The sequence below is a fragment of the Ciconia boyciana genome, chromosome 2 (assembly GCF_034638445.1).
Source record: "Ciconia boyciana chromosome 2, ASM3463844v1, whole genome shotgun sequence".
Lineage (NCBI taxonomy): Eukaryota > Metazoa > Chordata > Aves > Ciconiiformes > Ciconiidae > Ciconia > Ciconia boyciana.
Genome location: NC_132935.1, coordinates 32,605,412 through 32,629,505, shown reverse-complemented (window position 1 = coordinate 32,629,505; position 24,094 = coordinate 32,605,412). Strand labels below are relative to the sequence as shown.

Genomic DNA, 24,094 nt, shown 5'->3' with positions numbered 1-24,094 from the left:
AGAAAGCTGACTATCACAGGCTTCCCATCATATGCTAGGTGAAAATACCCAGCTGTATCAAAGTGAAACTCATTCTCACATACGCTTTCTCTGATATACTAAATTTGACCACTTTTTAAAGGTTATCGCTTTTGAAATACAATTAGTAAGAAAAGCCTTCTTGCCAGTAACGAATGAAAGGGGAAATGCAATTTTGGAAGCAATATGTACCTGAAATCTGAAAGTGAATCTAAGTAAATCATTTTATAGATGGATAAACAGATTCACAAAAAAAGAGCCTATTAATTTTCCCCCACATTTAGGGGTAATTAACTGATATAATAATTACTTCATGCAAGATTTCAGACTATTTTCAAGCCAGCAGAAGAACTAAACAGAACAAAATAATCAAGCAATTAAAGGTTTAAAGATCTGTTGGCTTCAACGACACGCTTTCCCATTGACTACTTCAAGTGGATGCTGAAAATCCATCTATATTTTGTATCAACAGAGAATAATGCCATCATTTTCCACTTGTACATTTGGAAACTTTTATTCTGGGGAAGTCAAAACACAAGACAGTTTGGAATTCCAGCTCTGCTGAAAGGAACAAACAGCGTGGGTTGTTCTGACATGACACAGCCTCAGGAATTATAAGCTAGAGATCTGACACCTGGTAAATTTGCTGCTTCAGAAACAGGAACTGTTAAATGCAGTATCCCAAGGACAAGGGCTGAACAAAGTGCAACACGTGCACACATGCATGCACACACACCACAAAAAGAAAGCGCCTGGTGACAGTAAACCACAAACACAGCAGTAGGATTTTATACAGGAAAGCTAATATCAAATAAGGTTCCAAACATAGGATTGTTTGAATTTCACAATGTAGTCTAAATTCAAATACATGAAAATTAATTGTACAGGATGCATTTGTAAGTGCTCCAAGAATAAATGCATAATAGTGGAAGCAATAAGAGGAAGTATTTAAATGAGATTTATCATATGAATTGAGGGGGCAGCAGCAATCTAGATGCAACTTTAAATCAATGTATAAGCCATAAGCTAAAAGTAAACATTTCAAAATTAACATCCCCTCAAAATTACTCCATCTGAGCAGGAGCTTATAAATCAATCCTCATATTGAAATGCCAAAACCTGTTTTAAGGGAAACTGAGGTACAACAAAGTGCAAAATTCAGTGGTCTTCCACTGACTTTCTCACCATGAGAAAGTCATGGTGCGAAAGTCTATGAGATTGCGGAATCACCCGATTGCCTTGAAATTCAACTGCTTGCCCCTGTAAAGTAACAAACACTTTTCCATCATCCTGTATGCTCATAAACATTGTTTTAAAAAATTATACATCTCATCTTAGTTATACCTTGTCACTCAACACCAAGTTACAGCAGTCAAATATAAGAAAACGCCACGGTCAACTACTCTATCAATTGAGTTGATCCTTCAATTCCCTACTTCCCTAACCAGCGTTAATCCATTTCTCCATCCTTCACTCCTGACCTAACTCAATTTGTTTGAGGAAGGTGATGCCAATGAAAACAATCACCCAGAGAGTGATAGCAGGAACACTCACAGCAGATGATTTCCAGTGGACATTCAGTCTCTCAGATGCAGCAGCTGAGTGCTACATACGAAAACAACTTTCCCATGTAAGAGTTAACATTATCAAGGGGGAATGCCTGCAGGGACTTAAGAAATACACATAATGTAAATACAGAAGGGCAGCATATATGATACTGAAGAGACAGACACAAGCACAGTATCATCAACTAGCAGAGATGCTGGCTTTTCCGAAACTGGTGTTTTGGAATAGATCATCCTTTTAAATACTTTACCTGCTCCATCTATGAGATGGATTTTTGTCAGATGTTCGTGCTGGGGTCCTCCAAAAATTCTGTTAAGTCTTCTTAATTTAGGACACAGGTCTGTAAGTGTTTAAACTAACCAAGCTGGCACTGCCATGCCTCATCCTGCCCCCTCCACTCCCTCCCAGAGAGAACTCCTGTCCCCTTATGTCACCACTGAAACTTGTCCTAACCTGGAGTAAGCCTGTTTCAGGAATGTAACAAACAAAAGCTATTTACTGTCTTGTAAGGACAGTTTTCTGTTGGTCTAGTTTCCGAACTAGATCAAAGGACCAAGTGAGTATCAGGATGAACAAACGAGAGTGTGAGAGTGCCCACAGGTAAGGGCAAAGATAAGAACATGGCAGCAACAGATAAACTCAGGATAAGGACTACTATCATTTCATCCTAGAATATTTTCAGTTATCCTTCATAGCAAGGCAAACTAATATGAAAATTGGTCTAGGGGAAAAAAAAAAAAGGCAAAACCACAGAGAAAGGCAGATGTTATCATTTGTAGGCTAATGCATATATAACCCACAGCTAAGTTCAGGTCTCAGGTAAAGAGCAGCTTTGCTTTCATACTTCAACGGGATGTGAGGAGGTCCAGCTATGGTTTGGATTAATTTAATGCATGATAGTGGAATCAGACACTACATTAGATGATCCATTTCCAACAACTGAACTGCCTTTTCTTATACATACATCATCTTGAAAAAGTCTGAGCTAGTAGAGAGGATCAAGAGAACTTCTGAGTTCAGTTTGAAAGAGATTTTCCTAAGTTTCCTAGAAAGATGGCATTAGTAACGGCCATTGAACACAGAGCAACACTGAGCTTTTTTTAAGCAGTAATACAATTTACTGTAAAAATTCCTTCGTCTCTTGGCAATTACACCTGTTAAATGGCATTCACCTCATTCTTGTTGCCTTCATACGATGGCACACACAGTAGACTCTCCACCATAAAAAAAACTTGTTGCTTGTGAAATTTTTATCTCCACATCATGAAGATGGGTACACCAACATCCTATGGATCTCCTGTTCTTATCACCTAAAAATGGTCCATTCTAGTTAATAACATCCCTCTCCTTTATCTCCCTGGCAGGAAAAAATACAGATACAAAATCCTCCCACGTGCAAACTTGCCTGTGAAATAGTCTCTGTACACAACACACAAGTGCTATCTTTACACACTGACAGATGTGCTCATTCCTTACTAGAACAGAGATTAAACCCACTAAGATACAGATGTTAATGTACAAATAAATCTTTGGCCATTCTTCATTGTGGACCATTTTTCAAGAAGCCACTGGGAATCTGTTTGAATTCTATCACAGGTCTACAAGTCTGCAGCATTCTCCATTCTGCTTCCTGGAGAGGAACTTCTCAAGAGCACAAATATCTAATTTATGTATATGAGAATCCTCAAGAGACTCCATTGGTTACTGCCATCAAGGATTCTTTTGTGGACAGTCCAGAAACAGAGTGAGCTAAAATACAGTATTTTCTCCAGTTTTCTGCATAACCTAAATATGATGTTATTAAACAGTAATCTATCTCAAGTGTTTAAAGAGATTTAATGACATTGAGTACTTTCTGCCGTGATTTCTAAATCTCCTTAACTGGATTCCCCACAGTAGCACTACAGAAAAACAATAAGACAATAAGATAACAGGGCAACGTACTTTATTAAGCACTCTACTTTTCTGATCTCAAGGACTGTTGGCCATGCAGCTATGATAGATAATGCATTGATAACACATCAAGTTGCAAAAATTAGAGAATATTACAAAATTCAAAAGCACAAAGGGCACATTCTTTTCAAGTACCTGAAGTATAAAGGCTTTTTTCCTTCCTGCTCCTTAAATGCCTAACCTGTTTGATTTTCCTTCTAATTTCTAGGTTTTAAAGTTTTTCACAAATATTTGGATGCCTTTCACTTTTGGTGTGCCTAGTTCAATAAAAAACAGTAGCCCTTTCAATAACAGAATACTCTGCAAGATGATATATATTAACCAGAGAGTGGAAAAAGTCATAGATTTAACCCTAGTAAGATCCAAATGAAAGAAATAACTCCAATGGAGGAATGTAACATACTATTTCTGGAGCAAAGCCTATGACTATACAAGCAGGGTGGTCCTATCCCACCCACTGAGCAATATGTCTTTAAAACCCTAGCTACATGTTTTATGTTTGCTTGCAAAGGCAAGTAGCATGTGTGTTGGAATGTGAGAGATACGGATGAAACATGGAGAAGTGAGATGGGAGGCTGGTAATCTGACTGCTACAATTAAGGGGTGAATGACATATTAACAACAAGCAACATGCAAAGAACGCAACCCTCTGTAACTATCAAATTTGGTTTCCTCAGCACTGTCATCCATAGCTAGAAAGATTTTTCTGTCCAAAGTTAGTTACACAAAACAACAAAATGGGAAAACTGATTTGCAATAACAAGTTCCCACGATGCCACAATAGCTAAAGGCTCAACAGCTTGGAGATACTCAAAACTTGACTGGAAAAGGCCCTGAGCAACCTGAACCAAGTTTGTCCTGCTTGGAGCAAGGGGTCTGAACAGATGACCTCCTGAGATCACTTTCAACCCATATTATTGTATTTAGGAAAGAGAGAAGACTGGGAGCCTGCTATAAATAATATTAAAACAAAGCCCAATACATTAAGCTACTCTCTGACCAAGTATATATTGATAAGGCACTTCTTTCAACCGTAAACCTAAAAAAATTTCGCTATCTACTAGCCCACCAGACCTTGATTTTCCATACCTTGTAACTACTAAAAGTGTGCTTAGATATAAACCTAAATCCCAGGAATTTTTAAAAAGAAGTTGTTGCAGGCATTACTACGGTAACAGGTCATAGTGATTCATGCAGTTCATTTACCAAATGCCTCTCTAGTGTAGTTTTACTGTTTGTTACTCAAATGAATGCAACAAGCTCTATTTAAGCCAAAACTCCATTGTGCAGAAGAATATCACCTTAAAGGCACCAGGACCAACTCAGACAAAATACCGCAAAACCTGACATCCAACAGTTAATGGCTTTCCATCCAGAAGCAGTGTAACAAGCATTGCCAACTCAAGAGTTCTCTTAAATTTACCAAAGAACAAGCATCAAGCTTTGTTTTCACCACCACGGTTTCCCTGCACACTGAAGTTCTTCCAGGAAACGAGGGTGAAGATTCAGGAGGAGCACTGAGAGGACTGATACATGACTATAGTGACTGAAATTTTAACATACAAGCATACAAGCAATTACAGCTCAAAGTAATTTCTCTGGGTGCCTCCTCCTTTTTATACATTAAACTATTTGGTCTAATGCTGATGACTCTTTATTGAGAATTTCAATATATTTGTATTCTGAGACCAGAATGTAATCACTCATATTTTAGGCCTCATGCCTTTAACTCATCTCAAACAGAAATGTACAGCTGTCAGTCTCCACTCAACCAAATAAGTTCATGTACCTTCTATACCTCCAAATTTGAACATGTTCACAACTTCGTGCCTAGCACTAATCACTGATTTTAGAGCTTTCTCAAAGCAAAAGCTCTGCTTCCTCTATCAGTAGGAAAGAAAAGTTTAGAAAAAAAGTATTTTAGAAGTTAAGAGCTGACACTAACATTTATTACTTATTTACTCTAAAATACTGTCAACCTCTAGTAAGTGCCTAATCTAGATTTATTACAAACCAACACAGTCTTGCATCTCCAGGCTCATTCCACCGTACAGCCATTGTCTACCAAGACAGCATTCCCACTAAACCTGCAGAGCCCTCCAAACCTCCTGCAGACACACTCTTTTTGTCTCCTCTTCTAAAGTAGCTCTGCACTGGGCAAAACACCCCACGCTGCCCACCTCAGGTCTCTACCACTTGCATCTCTACCCAAAGGACAGGCTGACACAGAATTGTTCTTTTTCTTCCTTCAAATTTTTTAAATACTGTCCCACAGTTCACATACATCCCGAGGTGCAGAAAACACCATCAGTAATTGCCTCAATATATAGCACTAACTACAGCGTTATGCATCCTACTCCTTTGCGGAAGGCTTGTGCCTACCATTATTTTTTCAGACAACACAGGCTACAGCTCTGCAGGCCAGGGGTTCACCTACTTGTTTATTATCAATAGATATGTAAACAATAAATAGAAACAAAACCTGATAAATACTTGTACTTGTCATATACAGTACATGACTTGCTTATATTTTGTAGTACTGGGAGAAATCAGAAGTCCAAAACGAAATATGACTCTGGAGCATCACTTGGACCTTCATGTGAACAGTAATGCAAAGACAGGAACCATATCTTCAGTGTGACAGATACCTTCTCTTCTCCATCCCCATTCTACCATTTGAAAAAGAGACATTTGCAAAAAATATCAAATGACTTGTTATCCTCTTATTTGCAAACAGAATTAATCTCAAACAGTATTAAAGAGGACAATTTGAAAACTGCTAGCAAATATACATTATTCACACATGGAGAATACATACCATAGACACCAGCTTGATGCCCCAGTCACTAAAAGATGTACAAGGCTATTTTAGCCTTTTTTGAAGCCTGATGTTTAATTCTGCAATATGTACCAAGGCAAATATTAAAATGTTGTTATCAAAAAAACCCAAATGTTTATGGATAAAGCAGACATGTGAAACTATGCACATAGTAGAAAACAGGAAGATTATTCTTATACAGCTCTGCATAATGCAAACTAGGACACAAGTTTTAGCTAGTATACAAGTAATTAAATACAACTGCCACAAAATTCACCTACCAAGGCTCATAAGTAACAGCACATCATCATCCCACTTACAGCACAGTTATAATCAAAGACAGCATGAACTCAAGAGTTTGTTCTTTTCAAGTCCACTGTCTGGTTTGCATTTTTTCCCCACCATGATATAGCTCTTTTTCCACCCCGACTAGTGGCCTGAGGTTTTGTCCTAGAAAAAAAAAAAAAATCAAACAACTGAAGTTCATACTGTTTCCCAACAGATTCAGCTTACAACCCAAATTGGGCAACCACAAAGACAAGGAAGATCTCTTCAGTTTCCTTTAAACAATAGACTTTTCCATTTTCTTCCATACAAACAGATAAAAGTGAAGAACTAATATAAACCTCTTGCTAACAAAGGGTTTCGAAGATTAAGTACTGTATAAAGCTGAAACAAAAGCAAGATTTGTGTTATTTAATAAAAACTAATGAAGCAAAATAGTCCAAAGAGAAAGTGTAAAGGAGGATCCATGATTCAAAGCAGAAGTAAAAGCAGTGATTTAGGGAAAAATCTAAGATTAATGACTGCAAAGTCACAAAGGAGAGCTCTGAAAGCAGTCGAGGAGAAAACTGCAAGCTTCCATGCTAGTAAGCAAGAAGATATTTATAAAAAGCTTCATATGAATCACTTCCTATGTGAAGATTGTTACAAGGCTCAATTTCTGTAAAGACAGCACCTGCACACCAGCTTACACTATGAATTCTTTAAGGGAATTATTTTAGCTATAAGGATTCTAATATATTCTAACATTAATTATTTAATATCTACAGTCCAGTAGAAGAAATATCAGTATAACCAGAAATTCCATCAGAAACCATATTCATTAATTTCTGCCCATACCTGAGTAATGATTTGAATTGCACCTTCAATGGCAGCAAACCCCAAATTATATAGTTTTGGAATAAACATAAATAGTGTCTGTACCCATCTTTTTAAAGGTAAGTTTTGAAGAAGGCAGGAAAAGGGAGAAGAAAACAGATCCGTTTTTTAATACAATATGGTACTACGAAACCAGTATTCAAGAAGAGCACAGTGAGCACTGAAAGCTTTTCCTCCAAAACTTTAAAATTTGGAGGGAAAAAACCTCAGATTTTATGATAAAAAAAAGCAAAGGAAAACAGCTCTTTTTGCTTAGAAGAGGACAAGGGAAATTGACTGCTATATTTTCATTCTTACCTTTATTAAATTTTTATTAACTTTCAAAAACCTTGCATACTTAGGGTTTTAATTGTCTAGAGTTATTTCCCACCACAACCTTAAAACTACAAGCACCCCAAAACTGCTAGAAACCAAACCAAACTTCTGCTGTTTCAACCAAAAGAGGAACATCTATACATTCTCCTCAGCACAGTAAAGAAATGTGGTTTTATTTTAGAAAGCAAAACAAACAAAACTCTTCAGCCAAAAAGGCTGGAAGTAAAAAGCCGAAATTAGGTATCCCGAAATTAGCATCCCTTCGTGAGAAGCAGTGACTAAGTGTTTTGGCAAAGCGTCATTTAAATTTCACTGTAGATATTAGGATTTTTGGCAACCAATTTACTGTGCAAGTCTAATAGCATTTTGTAAAGACCTCTTCATTAAAACCCTGACTCCTTATTTTTTTAGATACCTGCAGGATTAGGCTTTAAGGAGCATAGGGAGAGAAGCTAAGGTATCTCCATACTCACTGCTAACTTGAAGGTAAAAGCTGGCAGTGACTTTGCTGCACACAATGTGCTAGAAGTCTCAGTGTCCCAGCACGACTTGGGAGCACACCTGAACTGAATTATCTGGAGAAGAGCACCCTCTCCCCTGTGGAACATCTGCGAGAGCATGATCTACTCCGTAAGCCTTCTCTGCAGCTTGGACAAAACAATCTGACAATATTTTAAACCTTAGTTGTAAACCAGAGAACTTAAAGCTGCTCTTGCCAATCCATTTGAAACAAGATGAGCTGTAAGCCCTGGAAAATGAAGAACATCTTTCTTTATTTTTCAATTTAGTCCTAAGTAACCTACAATAATACTGAAAAAAAGCCTCTAGGAGATCCCATTTAGTTACATTAAGTGGATATCCAAGCTGCCCTCATAAGGCAGAAAACGCTAGAAGTAATACTGGAATAGAAACTCTGATGTTGCTTTCTTACATGCATGTATTGCAATTGACACTTTTTTCATAGAATGGTTTGGGTGGGAAGGGACCTTTAAATATCATCTAGTCCATCCCTCCTGCCATGGGCAGGCATATCTTTCACTAGGTCAGGTTGCTCAAAGCCCCATCCAACCTGACTTTTGAACACTTCCAGGGATGGGGCATCCACAACTTCTCTGGGCAGCCTGTTCCAGTGTCCCACCACCCTCATTATTCTTCCTTTTGTCCAACCTAAATCTACCCTCTTTCAGTTTAAAACCACTGCCCTTTGTCCCATGACTACAGGCCCTGGTAAGAAAGATGGAGATAGACTTTTTACAAGCCCTCTTAAGTACTGAAAGGCCACAATAAGGTCTCCCTAGAGCCTTCTCTTCTCCAGGCTGAACAACCCCAACTCTCTCAGCCTTTCCTCACAGGAGAGGTATTCCAGCCCTCTGATCATTTTCGTGGCCCTCCTCTGGGCCCCCTCTGTCTTTCTTGTACTGGGGACCCCAGAACTGGATGGAGTACTCCAGGTGGGGTCTCACAAGAGCAGAGGGTATTTATTTAAAGTCCACAAATTCATCTGAAAGACAAGCTTGCTGGGGCAAGTGCAAGAGTCTCTGGCTGAAATTCAGTGCCTTATGTCAGTCGAAGTCAGTCTAGATGGCCACAGGGCTCCTTTCCAGCCTAAAAATTTGTTTAATCTTCAGTTACATAAGTACATGTTACACTTTCAACAATGCAGATACCATTTTTCTAATGTTCCATGCAAGCAATAAAATATTCCGGCACATAACTCCTAAAGAAGATCTGTAAGAGCTGTATTGCTTCATTGACTTCCACCTAGGAAGAACTGTGACTAATTAAGAAAGAGGCTACTATACAAAAATATCTACAAAGCTATTTTGAAATGCATGTAATGCAGAAATAACTGATTTTGCTGAAGAATATCTTCATTTTGTCCAAGTTACAGTTCCTCTTTACCAACCTTTCCCATCCCAAAAAGAAAAAATATGAAAAAGACTAAACTTCAGTTTCACTAAGAATAGGACTATTCATATTTCATTGAATTGTCCACAGGGAGACAAACATGGTTATAGGAAGATATAAGGGTAATAGTTGTCATACTTGGCAAAGAGCACTGGAAGATTTTGCTTGGCTACAGCCACAATTTTTAAGCCAACTTCACATATTGAAATTATATTTTTTTAAAAAAGTGTTTTAAATTATATTTTCATTGGAGATTAGGAAAGGATTACACTTGTATTTTAAAAACAATGAAAGATTCATCATGTACTATCTGATATCAGTTTACATTCATCAACATCCTTCCATCAAGCTCCATATTGTGGTACTCATTGCAATGCTGACTGATGAATATAGTATATTCCAAACCTAATTTTATTGTGACATACAGAATAACTTCTAATTAAAAGTATCTCAGCTGTGCAGAGAATATGCAAGATACTTGTACGTATATATTTGTATATATCTTGTCCTCATAATAATGAGCAATGTAATATTGTGAACTAAGCACATTTTTAAGAGATGCAAATAACAATTAACCAAATACGTGTAGCACTTAACCAGTAAAATACCAATGTGAAAACAATCTTTGTCTCTCATAATCACTTTTTTCAAGTGGGATCATGCAGATCTCAAAAAAAAAAAAAGATCATAGGAATAGGATTTGTACGCTGTGCATAATATTCAACACGTTTTCCTGACTTGTACTTTTAATATCAAAACTTCTTTGTTGTCTAGAAATCTCTATGTTGTTGTTAAGGCTATCTGCAGCTTTTTTCTATTTGAAGATGTATATTTCTTAGATTTATCATCGAGATGCAGTACATGAACTGTTCTTCAAGCTCATGAAAGAGCATAATTATTCCGAATACTTTGTAAAATGACGTAAGTTATCAATGTCTTATTACATGCTGCTAAATCAAATGTAGCAATACTGTTCATAAAACAAATGTAAATTTTTTCAGTTAACAGACTAAACTTATGTCCTACAACAAATATTACGCTATCATAGTAAATCCAAAGGCAGGTGATTCTTTTAGTCAATTACGGCTATACCTTATCAGAATAGTCAAAGGTATACTCTATTTTGTTCGAGTCTGAATTTTTTGGTATTATATACAGTGACACACATGACTAAAATGTAAAACTATACTTCTTTTTCCTGTGACTTTACTCAACTGTGCTTAGGAGGAATAGCATAAAACAATACAGTGCATCTGGTGAGGGGAAGGACATCACAGCTGTATCAAGAAAATTAAGCATCTACAGCTGCTTCTACACCCCTTCTTGAAACTTCTTCATCAATCAATTGCCCATTTAAAATACCAAAAAGCAGCAAAGTCATATTGCTAACACACTATAATGCTACCCAAACCACCAAGGCTTACCTAACAAATCTTATAAATGTACAATCGGCTGCACTGGTTGACTCAATACCAACTTCTTTGTGTTTGTAGTAAAAGGAAGGTTTTCCAGTTATCTTCACATTTTGATTGGATACACAGTGCAGAAACTGCAAAACAAGACTTCCATAAAGAATTTCAAATGCAGCTTTGAAAATACACTGTTGACTAGCCAGAAGGATCATTTACTAAACAACGCTGAGCTAAGAATTTATTTCATAACATAAAATAGTACATAACTTGGTCGCAATAAAGCTGCTTATTTTTCTTGAATTTAAATAACTTCTACATATAATTTAAAATATGAAGTATTTCTATCTTTCCTTCAAGGATTATTTTATAGCAAAAAATTAGAACACTGCAATGGTATCAATACAAGATTAACAAAACACGAAGCTTTCAGAGAGGTGGAAAGAAAGAATGGATGAAAACAAAGAGGTGAAGACAACAGCACAGACTAAAGTTCACTGATGTTCTGCTTTAAGGAATAAAAGGAGAGCCAAGTCTTGTTGCCATTTCTTCATCAGTAACAGGGAAGGAAACAAATTCACATCACTTAAAGTAGTAAAGATAGTTAGGTAACTGTATGTAATATATGGAAAGAGGTGGGAAAAAAACAGGAACCAAAAGGTGATTCCTACAATGCCCTGAACCTGTACGTCCATGGCTTTTCACATTCCTCCCAGCTACCTCCAATTCATACATACTCCTCCCCTGTGCCTGCACCAGTTCCTAAATGAGCTGGGATCACCTATCTCAACAGTAAGATTCCCACCCACCTAGCATGCTGGCAGTCCCAAGGGGCACACAAACACCAGGTCACCTGCTGATGTGAGCATACCAAAACTCACAGCTTGCAGAACACCCAAAGGGTCTAACTCTCCAGTGCAATTCTGAACAGAAATCACCTAGTCTCTGATTCAGGGAAAGTGGGTGAACCTACTGCACGGATTACATCAAAAAGAAAATCGTACCAAATGAGCACACACAGCCCTAAGAACAGCCCATGGTGCTTTCAGCCCAGCATCTGCTTGTGCAGCTAGATCGCTTAGACAAGAACTCCGCATCATTTCTCTGAGCAGTTATATGCCTGTGTCCTGGTATTTTAGGTTGCTGTATGGGGTTGCCATGCTGAAATGGAACACTGGCAATCCCACACAACAGCACCGTCTTATCTTCAGTCTGACAGTTTCTCCATTTATCACCACCCTGCCCTTCCAGGCTCTTTTTTCCAGGCTCCTGGAGGACAGGATGCTGTTTCAATCGTCATAGTAGGAGAGTAACTGGGATCTCCCACAGCAACAGTGCATGTAAATATCCTGTTGATAACAATAACCACTAGGAAGGATTTCAGTTCCTATTTAACCTTCACATTATGGTTCCATACACCTTCTTCCAGATATCTCACATGTAGCCGATCAAGAGTACGCAGCTGCCATTTACTTGCTTTTCTCCATGATCCTGGTAGTCCCAAGACAGTCTGAATTTTGGGATTCCACTCTGACAGCCATTCACTCAAGACGTATCACACACGCCTACCACTCACAGACCTCCAGCAATGCCAAAGCAATCACTCATCAACTCAGAGCTATCTGAAGGAGCGGTTGCAAGGAACTGCAACCCGCTGCTCCTCCAGCGCTGTGGTCTTCCTCACGCCAACCAAGGACAGAGCTGTGCGAGGTGCTCAGAGCCTTCCCACATGAATTTGTGTTCCTGAGTCACCGCTGCCTATCAGAACTGTGTACTATTTTACTGTACTATAATTACGTTCTCCAAAGGGGCAGTATGCATCATTCCTCTGCTGTCCAACAACAACATTAGAAGTCCTGTCTAATTCATTTCAGAGAGCGTTGCTCCAACACCATGTGAGTTTTAAAAAATGCTGTCATGCAAGCACTTCTGCCATATGCAAAACAGGTCATCCAACAGACCCAGTTGTGCCCACAGCTGGGACAAACCCAAGTCAGAAGAGCCAAGTTTTGGTGCCTCAGCCAGAGCATTCACAGGCTAGAACTGCTCCTTCACAGAGGTCGAAAGAAGGACAAACAGGCTCATTCCCACTACAATGCAAACCAGCATTTTGAGCAGATCCAGCTGAGAGGATGCTGAGAAGCCTGCAATACAGTCCTTATTTAGCACAAACCTGAAAGCACCAGGATGCATTCATGGCGTAGCAGGAGCAGACATAACCCAAGTTTCTCAAACGCAACTGTACAAGCCGGCAAAGTAAGCCAAGAGAAACTTCCAGGTAAAGAAAACTCATTCCAGCTCCCGCAAATCCCACAACTGGCAAGTCCCGCTCTCAGTTAGTGAGCAGTTTCCAGTACTTGAATGCTGGCGAGAAGGTAATCTACCTAAAAGAGTAACCTCTGTGCTTGGCATATAGGTTTTATAAAATGCTGTTACATTTGTAATCAAACCAAAAATGTTTTTAAGTTATTTATTACCACTGAAAAAGCACTCCATCCACACGAAGATTTCAGGTGTCCTAAGAAATATTACACTATGAAAATTACAAGTGAAAAATCGCACTAAATATAAATAAGTATTTTCATTCTCAAATAACTGCAACGTCAGTAAAATCATCTGCTAAAAGTTAACTTAAGTGGGAAGACAGATTGAAAAAAATATTTCCCATCAATAATTACATTTAAAATAATTCTGATTTTTTTTTTAATGCTTGATTTCAAAACATCCAGTGTTACACATTATTTTAAACTGAGGTTGCCAAGATACTGCATAAGCAAGACAGACACACATCTTTATAAAGAATATCCATGTAGCTTTCAGAACCAAAGTGTAATACATTCCTTTAAAATTCTCACTTCCGTGTTTTAATCTCTCCCCTAAAACATAAATAGATAAGGTAGCCTTTATATCACCTATTAAAATAGTTTTTATTTTCTTCTCTTTATGAATATTGATACTTTATATTTTAAAATAGTGACAAGAAATTTAAATACACGGACACCCTCCTCAAATTTCTGAATCCCTTCAGGAAATAACCTGTGACTGACTAAGTAAATTTAAAAATATATACAAGTTTCTGGAAGAATAATTTCTAATCTCTCTACCAATCCAGTCCCTTCCATCTGAACGCCAGGGAAAGTCAGTTACATTTCTTCTTAATAAACGCTTTCCCTTAAAACACGTTATTCAAGGAACTAAACAGGAAACTCCTCAAACATGCTACTTTTCCTGCGACATCTAGAAACAAGCAATGCCCTCTGCTGTGCCGGGCGCAGAGGTTCACCTAAACCCGAGCGCAGCATCCCTGCCCGGCTGCCTCGGCGGGACCCGCAGCTGGAAATCTCTGCTTCTAAACAAAGACTACGTTTCTGCTCATATCACTGATCTCTGACACGCACCTGAAGGTTTGTACCCTGTTACTATAAAGTCAAAAGGCACCAACAGAGAAGTTTTATTATGCTGTGACACATGTTGCTGACCAGTGGCAAAGCCATCATAGTGATAACCCATTTCTACTTAAAAATATATTCGACAAACTCCATCACTCTTTTTTTTTTAAAAACATTTTTAGACGAGTTATAGTTCACAGTGAAGGAAAATACACAATTTATTCTTAATTAGTTACTTCATTCTTACATTTTCTTCAAACATTGGCAACCCAGCTAAGAACGTAGCTCAACAACCACTTCTCTACCCATACCAACAAAAATCATCACGTCCTTCCTAAAAGGCAAGGTTTCCTATTTTGCTAGACAGGCAGCTTCAATCTGCAAATAAAGGTAATACCTAAAGCATTTCCTGTCCTTCTAAAATATTTCTTTAATCAATCCACAGAGAAGAAAAGAACTTTAAACTTGTCTTTTTTTTTTTCTTCGGTTCAGAATGCAAAACTTAAGACATTATAAAAATGCAGAGGGAAAAAGCAGTAAGAAGCTGCCTGCTGTAGACAAAGTTAAATATCACGTGGGTTCATCAGAATATTTTGCTTACCAAGTTGCTAACTTTTTAACAATTTTAATCAACATTTAAGTGCCTGCTCTGTAAGTTTCACTATTTGCAAAACAGTTACAACAGAACTGTAAACTGAAGGTGAAAAATAAAACACAAAACCCTAAAAAATCACCAACGCAGCAGAGAACACCACCAGGCAACTACGAAGCCAGGTCAGCAGAACACAGCATTTGCTGCTGTGCCCAAAAAACTTAAAAAGCTACCTAGGAAAAATATCATCATGCTTTTTGAACCACTTTAGACAAATGCATGTCAACATGCCCATTTATCACATTTCCTGACATTTGCCTAAAATAAGCCACTGCCTACCAAATACCATAGCATTCATCCAGTTTCAAAAATGAGGAAAACACAGCTGACATAGGAAAGCAGTACAGAAACATCATCAATCCTCTCCCCCTCCCAAAAGAAACAGAAATACTAAGGACCCAAATAACATCTCTGTGCTCTTACAGGGTATAAGTACACCAAAGCCAGGCAGCACTTTGTACCTGTCTATTTGCCAGCAGAGATACGGAACACAAGCTTTCCTCTGGCTGCGGCTCAGGTAAGGGATGAGCAAGACCACATTCCTCCTGCTTGAAAGAGCAGATCTTGCAGATGCACACCACCCCAGAAAGGGACTGCAGCTCAAGCCACCGCACCCTCTCCTGAGGAGAGTGTGTTGCTCCCCTTAGAAGGATTTTGTCGAAAGGTCTCCTAATGCTTTGAGTTTTTCCAGCAGCATCCAGTACATCCTCCCATAAGTATTACCCAGCTTTATGTCACATTAGCATCAGGGCTGCTCCCAGCTGTGGAAAGTTTATTTACCAAATAACACACTCCCTAGCAATCAAAAATCAGTTAAAATTGGTGAAAAGGTGATTTCAAGAAAACTACACAGAGACAACAGATTACACTGCAACTCAGCCCCCTTTCATTTTACTCATTTCAGTATGCCATCTTCCACTGCTAACTCATTCTCACCAAAACCCACTCCCTCTTCCGCACACTCTTGAAAAAGCAAACAGTGAATAATCATCAATCACACTTGGGTTCACCAAGTGCTTTGCTAACTGGGCTAAGAACAGCATGAAAGTAGACTCATGACAATCTTACTTCATCTCATTGTTACGCTTTTAACATCACGTGTCACTGCAAAGCAAGCTACTGGTTTTCCTCTTGCTCAAGTGAGAAAGTAATTCAGCAGAGCATAGAGAAATCCAAAGTTGTAGCCCAGCTCTTCATTTTACATCCCTAGTTTGATTTATGCATTGTATTATTTATATTTGTATATATAATTCCATTTGGACATGATGTTGTGAATAATATGTAACATTAGAGTTAGTTCAGAACCTTTAAAGGCTTGATGACTATTTATTTATAGATAGAAACAGAAAAGAATATGTTCCTAGCTTCTTACTTCAACAGAAAGAAAAAAAAAAATCAACCCTCCCAAATCCCCAAAGTAGCATTCAGTATCTTCTACAGCAGAGATCAACTGGATCTCTTCCCAAACTCTTCTGTGGACATCCCCCTTGGATACCACCTGAGCCAGCACCCTGGCTTAGACACACCTTTGATCCTAGCACAGCCAGCCTTGTCAGTGTGGATATTCAATGGAAAACAGAGTGTTACAGATTACACGGTAATTTGGGATACAAGGTCCTGGATTCAGTGACTGAGGCGTTTCTAGTTCTGCACTCCCAGTACTAAACCAGTCCTGCAACATTAAATCACAGCATTAACCTCCATATCCTACCAGGCACACTCCAAGTAATCCCAGCCCCTGATGTGGTCAAACAGAACTGGAAAAGTTAGAAAAAGAAGAGTGATAAGGATGAAGAGCAGCACAGAATCACTTCCACCTGAGGAAAAACCAGAGGTCAGGGTTTTTCAGCCTGGAAGATATATTCTGGGATACATTAGTACACACACACTGCTTTCTTCTGCGATTCCCTAGATATCTGTTAACAGCCACTGTCACAACAGTGGGAAAATGAGCACAACAAAAATCAATGCCACAGCCAGAGAAGGTGACTTTTTGTAACAAAAGCTATACACGCATTTTGCCCACTCACACTCAATTCTTTCACAAGTTTTATTCACTCACATTCTCATACCCACAGACTCACAAGCAGCAGCGTATATCAAAGTGGTATGGGCAGGACCTGGGTGCAACACCAAGGACAAAGGATGCTAGCTATCAAAGCCTCACCACATCTCTGAGATTCTTCCTGTTTGGAAACGATCAACTAGGTTTTGGACAGATCTTTTATATCCTTCAGGAGTCAACAGTTGTTTACAGGGTGGTCCTTTGCTCCAGAATCTCAGTTACTGCAGCCTCAACAAATAGCACACTGCTGCTCACTATCTATCTCTCCACATTTGTTTTCATGATGGAGTAACAGGAAAACAAATGGCACATAAGATATGTTACAAGCCTGTTGCCCTCCTCCTGTTGTTCAGAAACAGGGTCTGCTCTTAATGAATCATCTGTGCTCCAGGCTTGTCAGAGTGCAGGCCTCAACAAGATCATCGTGATCCTCAATTTTACTCCTGAGAACAGCGTCACAGAATTATAGAACCATTTAGCGTGGAAAAGACCTTTAAAATCATGAAGTCCAACCATTAACCTAGCACTGTCAAGTCCACCACTAAACCACGTCCCTAAGCACCACATCTACAGATCTTCTAAGTACCTCCAGGAATGGTGACTCAACCACTCCACTGGGCAGCCTGTTCCAATGCTTGATAACCCTTTCAGTGAAGTAAAATTTCCTAATATCCAGTCTAAACCTCCCCTAGTGCAACTTGAGGCCATTTCCTCTCATCCTATGGCTTGTTACTTGGGAGAAGAGACCGACACCCACCTCGCTGCAACCTCCTTTCAGGTAGTTGTAGAGAGTGATAAGGTCTCCCCTCAGCCTCCTTTTCTCCAGGCTAAACAACCCCAGTTCCCTCAGCCACTCCTCGTAAGACTTGTGCTCTGGTTTTCCACATTAATATACACTGTTCTTTCAGCCCCTGTCCTATTCTTTCTTTTGACGCTTATTTCCACACATTTAATTCACACCAGCCTCCCTATTTCCACTACAAATCTCCAGAGTACCGACCTAACAGGTCTTTGATCTGGCCGGCTAAAATGGTTTTAATTACAAGATTTCCCACATCTTCCCTGCCCACCTAGAATACAGCTTTGCCCACAGAGCTGTACCTTGCATTCTACACACCCAAAACTACTTGTACACTTTCTATATTCGGGGTTTGTAGGAGCATGTTAAAAGAAGAGCATAAGAACTGCCCACGTTTCTGCAGGACGTTTACTACGCAGCATGAAGCGGTGAGACGAGACAAACAGGCGAAGGCAGCCGGGCAGGCAGACGGAAGGGCTGTGCACGCAGTCGGCGTTCCAAAAGGTACCGCGAAGCCGGTGGGGAAGCACGCCGCCTGCACCGGCCAAGAGGCAGGGCAAGGCGGTCGCAGGCCCGCGAGGAGGCACTGCCGGGGCAGCCAGGCCAGAACCGCCCCAGGACGCTGCCCCGGCCCGGCCCGGCCGCGCCCTCACCTGCCGGGGGCCGGTGGCGGCGGTACCAGTGCCCGGCCGCTCCTCCGTCTGCTGCGGGAGGGTCCCGGCATCCGGCGCTCCCGCGGCTGGGGCACCGCCGCACCGCCTCACCGCCGGCAGCCGCAGCCGCAGCCGAACGCCTGCCCGGGCGGCGGCAAGGCCCCGGCTCGGCGCCGCCATCACTGTCCGCGTGGAGGGCACAGCGCGAACTTTGACCCGCGCCACGCCCAGGTCACCGGCACGCGGCGGGCGCAAGCGCACCGGCCCCGGCTGAGGCGGCGCGGCCGCCATCTTGGCTGAGGGACGCTGGGCTGCGCTCTGCGGGCGGGAGGCGGCGGCTTCCCTCGGCCGGCGGCGGGGCGGCCGGGCACGGCCCGGGCGCTCTCGCTGGGGGCGGAGACCCGGCCGACCGCGGCGCCCGCTGCCCCGCTGAGGCGAGCCCGGGGCGGCTTGCGGGGGCGTGGGGGAAGCCGCACCCGGCCGCCCGCTCCGTCCCGGGTGGGGTCGGACACGCGGGGCGGCTCGTAACCGCCGTGTGCCCGGCGAAGGGGCGCGCAGCCATCCGCGGGGCTGGCGGGCGGGGCGAAGGAGCGAGCCCAGAGGCCCGCGCCGGCCGCGGCTCGGCTGCGCAGCGGCCTGAGGAGCCGGTCCGTCAGGCCGAGAGGAGAGCCGGCGGCAGTCCTGCCTCAGGGACCGGGAAAGAGGTGCTGGCTGCGACGGGAACGCACGCAGCCCTGAAGGTAGAACTTCCATCGCAGCAGCCACCCCACGGCTGCCTGCACTCGAGGGGATGGTGCAGGCAGAGGAAGATGGAGCTGAAGCTTATGTGAAGCTTATTACAAGTTTGGGTAACGTGTGACAGACCCAACGATGCAGATGCTTGGCCTCACAAAAAAATAATTCTTCCTTTATAACTCAGAAAGCCCAATTCTGTTCATCAGTTACATAAATTAAAAAAAACCCCCGTACAATAAGGATCATGTTCCAGAAGGACCTGTCTTCGTAGACGAAGAGCTCCACTCTCACCATGTCATTCAATTCTCCATTCCTTTGTTGAGGTGTAGCTGTCAGAGGCTGAGGGTACATCTCAACCCATTTTCTGAACTTCCCCCTGTAATTTACATAAGCCACCAGAAGTCAGCCTAGGCCTAGTCTTCTCTACAACTGCCAAGCTCATCCACACAGACTCCCTCTAGTACAGTAGCATCTATCAGCACTACTTTGAAACCAAACTTAAAGGACTAATTCAATCAGAAATAAAGATTTCTTACTTATTTATAGAATCCTCCATATTCACAGAACAGTACAGTCCTCAGATACAGGTTTTTATTAAGCTTCTCACAAGTAATTAAGCATATATACTACATCTGACATGCTAACAAGGTTGTCAGGAGCCAACTTTTTTTTCCTCCAGACATCTGTAGCGGTTGAAGTTTCATGGATTTCACACAAATGTTTCAAAACTTGTTTCCAGTTCTAAGCACTGTGATAAAACACTTGCCAAAAGTTTAACCATACCGACACCATGTGCCAGAAACACACAAAATACAAGAAATTTGAAGAGTACATCAGATAAAGCAACATGTAGGACAACAGATCTTGTAAGAGAGCTATGCTGCGGTATGACACTGTGCACCTCTCCAAACAGACTTCTGGGATCTTAAACAGGAATAGGGGTGCGAATGGTACAGGCCTTTAACACATAAAAAAAATAAGATTGTGTAGCAGATTTTTTTCAATGGTCAGCCTAGAAGGGAAACGACGTTAGCATTTGAGAGCCATTCTCTTGATGCCCAAAAAAGAACCATTTTCATGCTCGGGCTTATTCTTACAGTCCGTGCTTTGTTAGTATAAACATGACACCACCATGTGTGAATTAAGATGAATCTATTCACAACTGATCAAAAGTTCAGAAGAGTGTATCTTACCACATTAACATCATGTACAAAAAACAAGACTGAAAATGTTACTGTAACTGAACCAAACCAGCACTACTAGGCATCTTGCTTCCATTTGTGATGGCCAGAAGTTTCCTAGGTGGATAGTCCACAGACAAATCAGCAAGTTTTCGATGTTATCTATTACCCTATCCGCATCTGTTATATGAGGAACACACTCATAAGACAGTACGCTCCTACCCATGCGTAATCCTGCTATGAATAACGTGTTTAAAGCCTGTTGAAGCAGAAGTCCTTTCTTTAGCTGGGAGTGATCCTCCTAGTCTAGTGTCCCATGCAGGCAACACTTAACTGCAATAATCACAAGGCAGTGAAGTAACAAGCCTCAGTTTGGCAGCAGCAGTAGATTCGTAATGATTAAGTTGAGCAGTAGTTACAGATGCAAAAGAAATTACGTATCCACAGTATCTGTACAGTATAATTAACTTCTCAAAAGAGGTTTTTTTCATTGCTATATTTTAAAGGTTGCCTTCAAATTACAGATAAGTCCTTTAAATGCTTGAAAGGCATAAAAATTCCCCTTCCCACACAAAACCCCGAACAATGTATTTTAGTTTCAAAAATATTTTGAACCCACGAACAAGCTTGGTATCAGTTAATCTGGTAAAATAACTACGTGCTAAATAAAAGCACATCTGGTGGAAAGAGCGCAAAGAATGTTACAAGTGTGCTTAGTTTTTGCTTGCAGCATCTGGCAGTGGGTAGCAGGACAGAGGCAGGAATCTCAGTGGGTCTCCTCCTGTGTCTGTTCTGCAATAGTTTCTGTGGCACTGGCATTGGCAGCAGAGTTGAGAACTTCTCCAAAGTCTCCGCCGGCAGGTTTGCTTCCTCCAACTTTAGACTAGAACATAGACAGAGCCTCAACATAAAATTGCAGTTATTTGGCATGCCAAACATGGTTAACTAGATAAAACCCAGTATCTCTGCATGAAAAAGTTTAATAACTCTTTTCAGCAGAACAGCTTTTCCAGGACTGGGCTACCTCCACAATACTCTAAAGACAAGTCTTTTAAGTGTCGTGCAGAAAAAAAATTGCCAGCAGCAGATTAACATAGCACTCTCCCCCTTTGACTTCGAGATACAGAAAGCATGAAGCAGCCCTGATTCCAGGGAGTCTGAAGGTTGACACACCCTCAGTTAAAAATGGATACAGGTATGCAGCCTTTCAAGCCATTTAGGCTTTGAAAGATTCAGAGTTAAAACTTGTTTCGGTATTGCTCAAGAAAGAACCTTGAACAGGTTTCAATCTCAGCAGCAGTTCTGGAGATCTTCAGTGGAGCATAGCAACTATTCTACTTTCTCCAGGTAATGTGTTTGTCTTTTCACTTCTCTCTACAGTATACACCCTGTGGGATGGCAGGAGTGTTAATACCAATTAGTTTGCAAGGGAATGCCTAGTTTCCCATGCTATCGCTTGCATGCTTCTCATTCAACCCAGGGTGCCCACGAGAACAGTCAAATCTCATTCCAGTTACAGATATTAGTTATTTTTAAAGCGATTTTTACCTGGAGAAGCTATTAATGGTTGTTTCTGGCACTTGAGGCTTTTGGGAGTAATTTTTAAATTAAGGTACAAAGACCTTGCATATTTTATGCCAGAAATAAGAGAAACATCCCAAGCTATACTCCTGTGTACGATACTAGTCCTTAGGCATGGAAATAAAAGCCTAGAGCATTTTGGATACATAAAACTAGGTATGTTATACTAACTGTTTGTACAGGTTAGCTAGCTGTTAGTCCTTCTAATTAAAAGCATCCTCCTGTAAGAGGTGCAGGAAGCCCATTTTTTATTCTCAAGTCATTAGGCAGAGAAACTGTTTCCGCAGTACTTTTGAAGATGCTTAGATTACATCTTTTTCAGTTTACCAATAACTAAAAAACAGTCTACCCAGAGTCCACTTAGGCTTTTCTCCACATCCACAGCTCCACAATCACCAAGGTGTTTTTGTAATGCTCACCTTTAAGTTTTCAACTTTTTCCTCAAAGGATTTGAAAGTAGGAGAATTTCTAGGAAAATAAAAAAGGAACCACAAAATTAAAAACATATCCAGTTAGTCTATAAATATCAGAATACGAGCAGACAGTTGCTTTTTCCAATGTCAACATTAGTTTTGTTTGTTTGGGGCTCTTTCCTTGTTTTAAGGGTAGCCTAAAAATAGTTTAGATCTGGATCTCCTCGAGTACTACAAAACTAAAATTCAAACACACTCAAGTTGCAGCTCATTTGTATCTCTGGCAACTAAGCATTGCCAGGCACAGCAATAGGATCTTTCATCACAACATTGAAGGGAGAACTAGCAAGTATTTTAGGTTTAGCTTATTATTCCCAGTGATTTCAAACAGGTTTCTGGCTTAAAAGAATTTGTTCAGAAAAGCTTAGTCATCACTTCTGGTTAGCCTCGTACATTATTGCTGAAGAAAGCTTGTCAGAGTTTTCATTTACTATAGGAAAACTAGTTTAATTTAATAGGTTTAATTAACAAAACATGGTTCACAGTGGCATTTTCTGCTAACATTAAATTTAAGGGAGACTGCCCCTTGCCTTTTAAGTGCTGGAGACAGCTGTGATTACAAATAGGAAGTTCTGCATAGGAAGAGCAGGACAGCTTGGGATCTTCAATGCTGAGGGCCAGTGTATTATTTATTAGGGTCAGAAGAGTGGCGTGGCTTAATGCTCTGACTAGCTGTCACTGTCATTTGCAAATTTGTGCAATAGCTTGTACACCTTTTCTGCCCTTATGCAGGATGGAAAATGCTTGCCTTCAGTGGACCAGGACTAAGGACTCATAGCAGACTCAAAAAAAATTATTATATAGAGATGAAAGACAGGAGAGTTTTTTCAAAAGAGGTCTTAAGCTTCCCTTCCCCCTTTGCTTCGTATTTGTGTAGGTCACCCACATGTAGCAGCACTCTTTCATTTGGGAAAGCACACAGTGACATATATCTCTCTCTCAAACCAGACTGTCTCAGGGGTAGAGGGACACAGTGCCAAGCAAAGGCAGAGAAAAGGCAAGCACTCCAAGTCAGCAAGGGACTTTTTGTGAAACCACAGTATTTTTTACTTTCATTGTTCTAAGACAGATGCCAAGCTATTGCCTTTTAAACTTGGAATCATTTAGTAGCATCACATTTCTAACAGGCAGAGAAAAGTTCTTATAGTTCTCCAAACAACAGGAAAGTGCACTTGGTCACATTCCAGATGTGCAATAACCACCACCACTAAGCAGAATAAAACAATTTTTATCCTATATGTTAGTACAGGAAATCCATTACAAAGTTGGGTGAGTTTTTTGGTTTGGTTTTAAATCTATGTTAGTTGACTTGAGTTCAGTTTGACTTGATTCCACACATGAAAATAAATAAACCCAACAGCTGGATTATGCATACATTACCTCATAATAGGCATGCTAATTGAATGTTGTATGGAGCG

The 24,094-nt window shown here is 40.6% G+C and overlaps 1 protein-coding gene across 4 annotated transcripts in view; it reads right to left on the bottom strand.

Moving 5' to 3' along the window:
* Positions 1-24,094, bottom strand: part of TPD52 (tumor protein D52) — a 132,461-nt gene that overhangs the window by 69,717 nt on the left and 38,650 nt on the right. For 2 of the 4 annotated variants that reach the window (XM_072852300.1, XM_072852299.1), the window contains exons 5-6: positions 22,623-22,671; positions 20,011-21,505 (exon numbers count right to left, since the gene is read on the bottom strand). In XM_072852300.1, the coding sequence (XP_072708401.1) occupies positions 21,389-21,505; positions 22,623-22,671 (166 nt within the window). In that variant the 3' untranslated portion in view covers positions 20,011-21,388. Of the gene's footprint in view, positions 1-18,706; positions 19,013-20,010; positions 21,506-22,622; positions 22,672-24,094 lie in introns of those variants that run through there. The other 2 variants (XM_072852301.1, XM_072852298.1) reach the window with 2 other exon arrangements.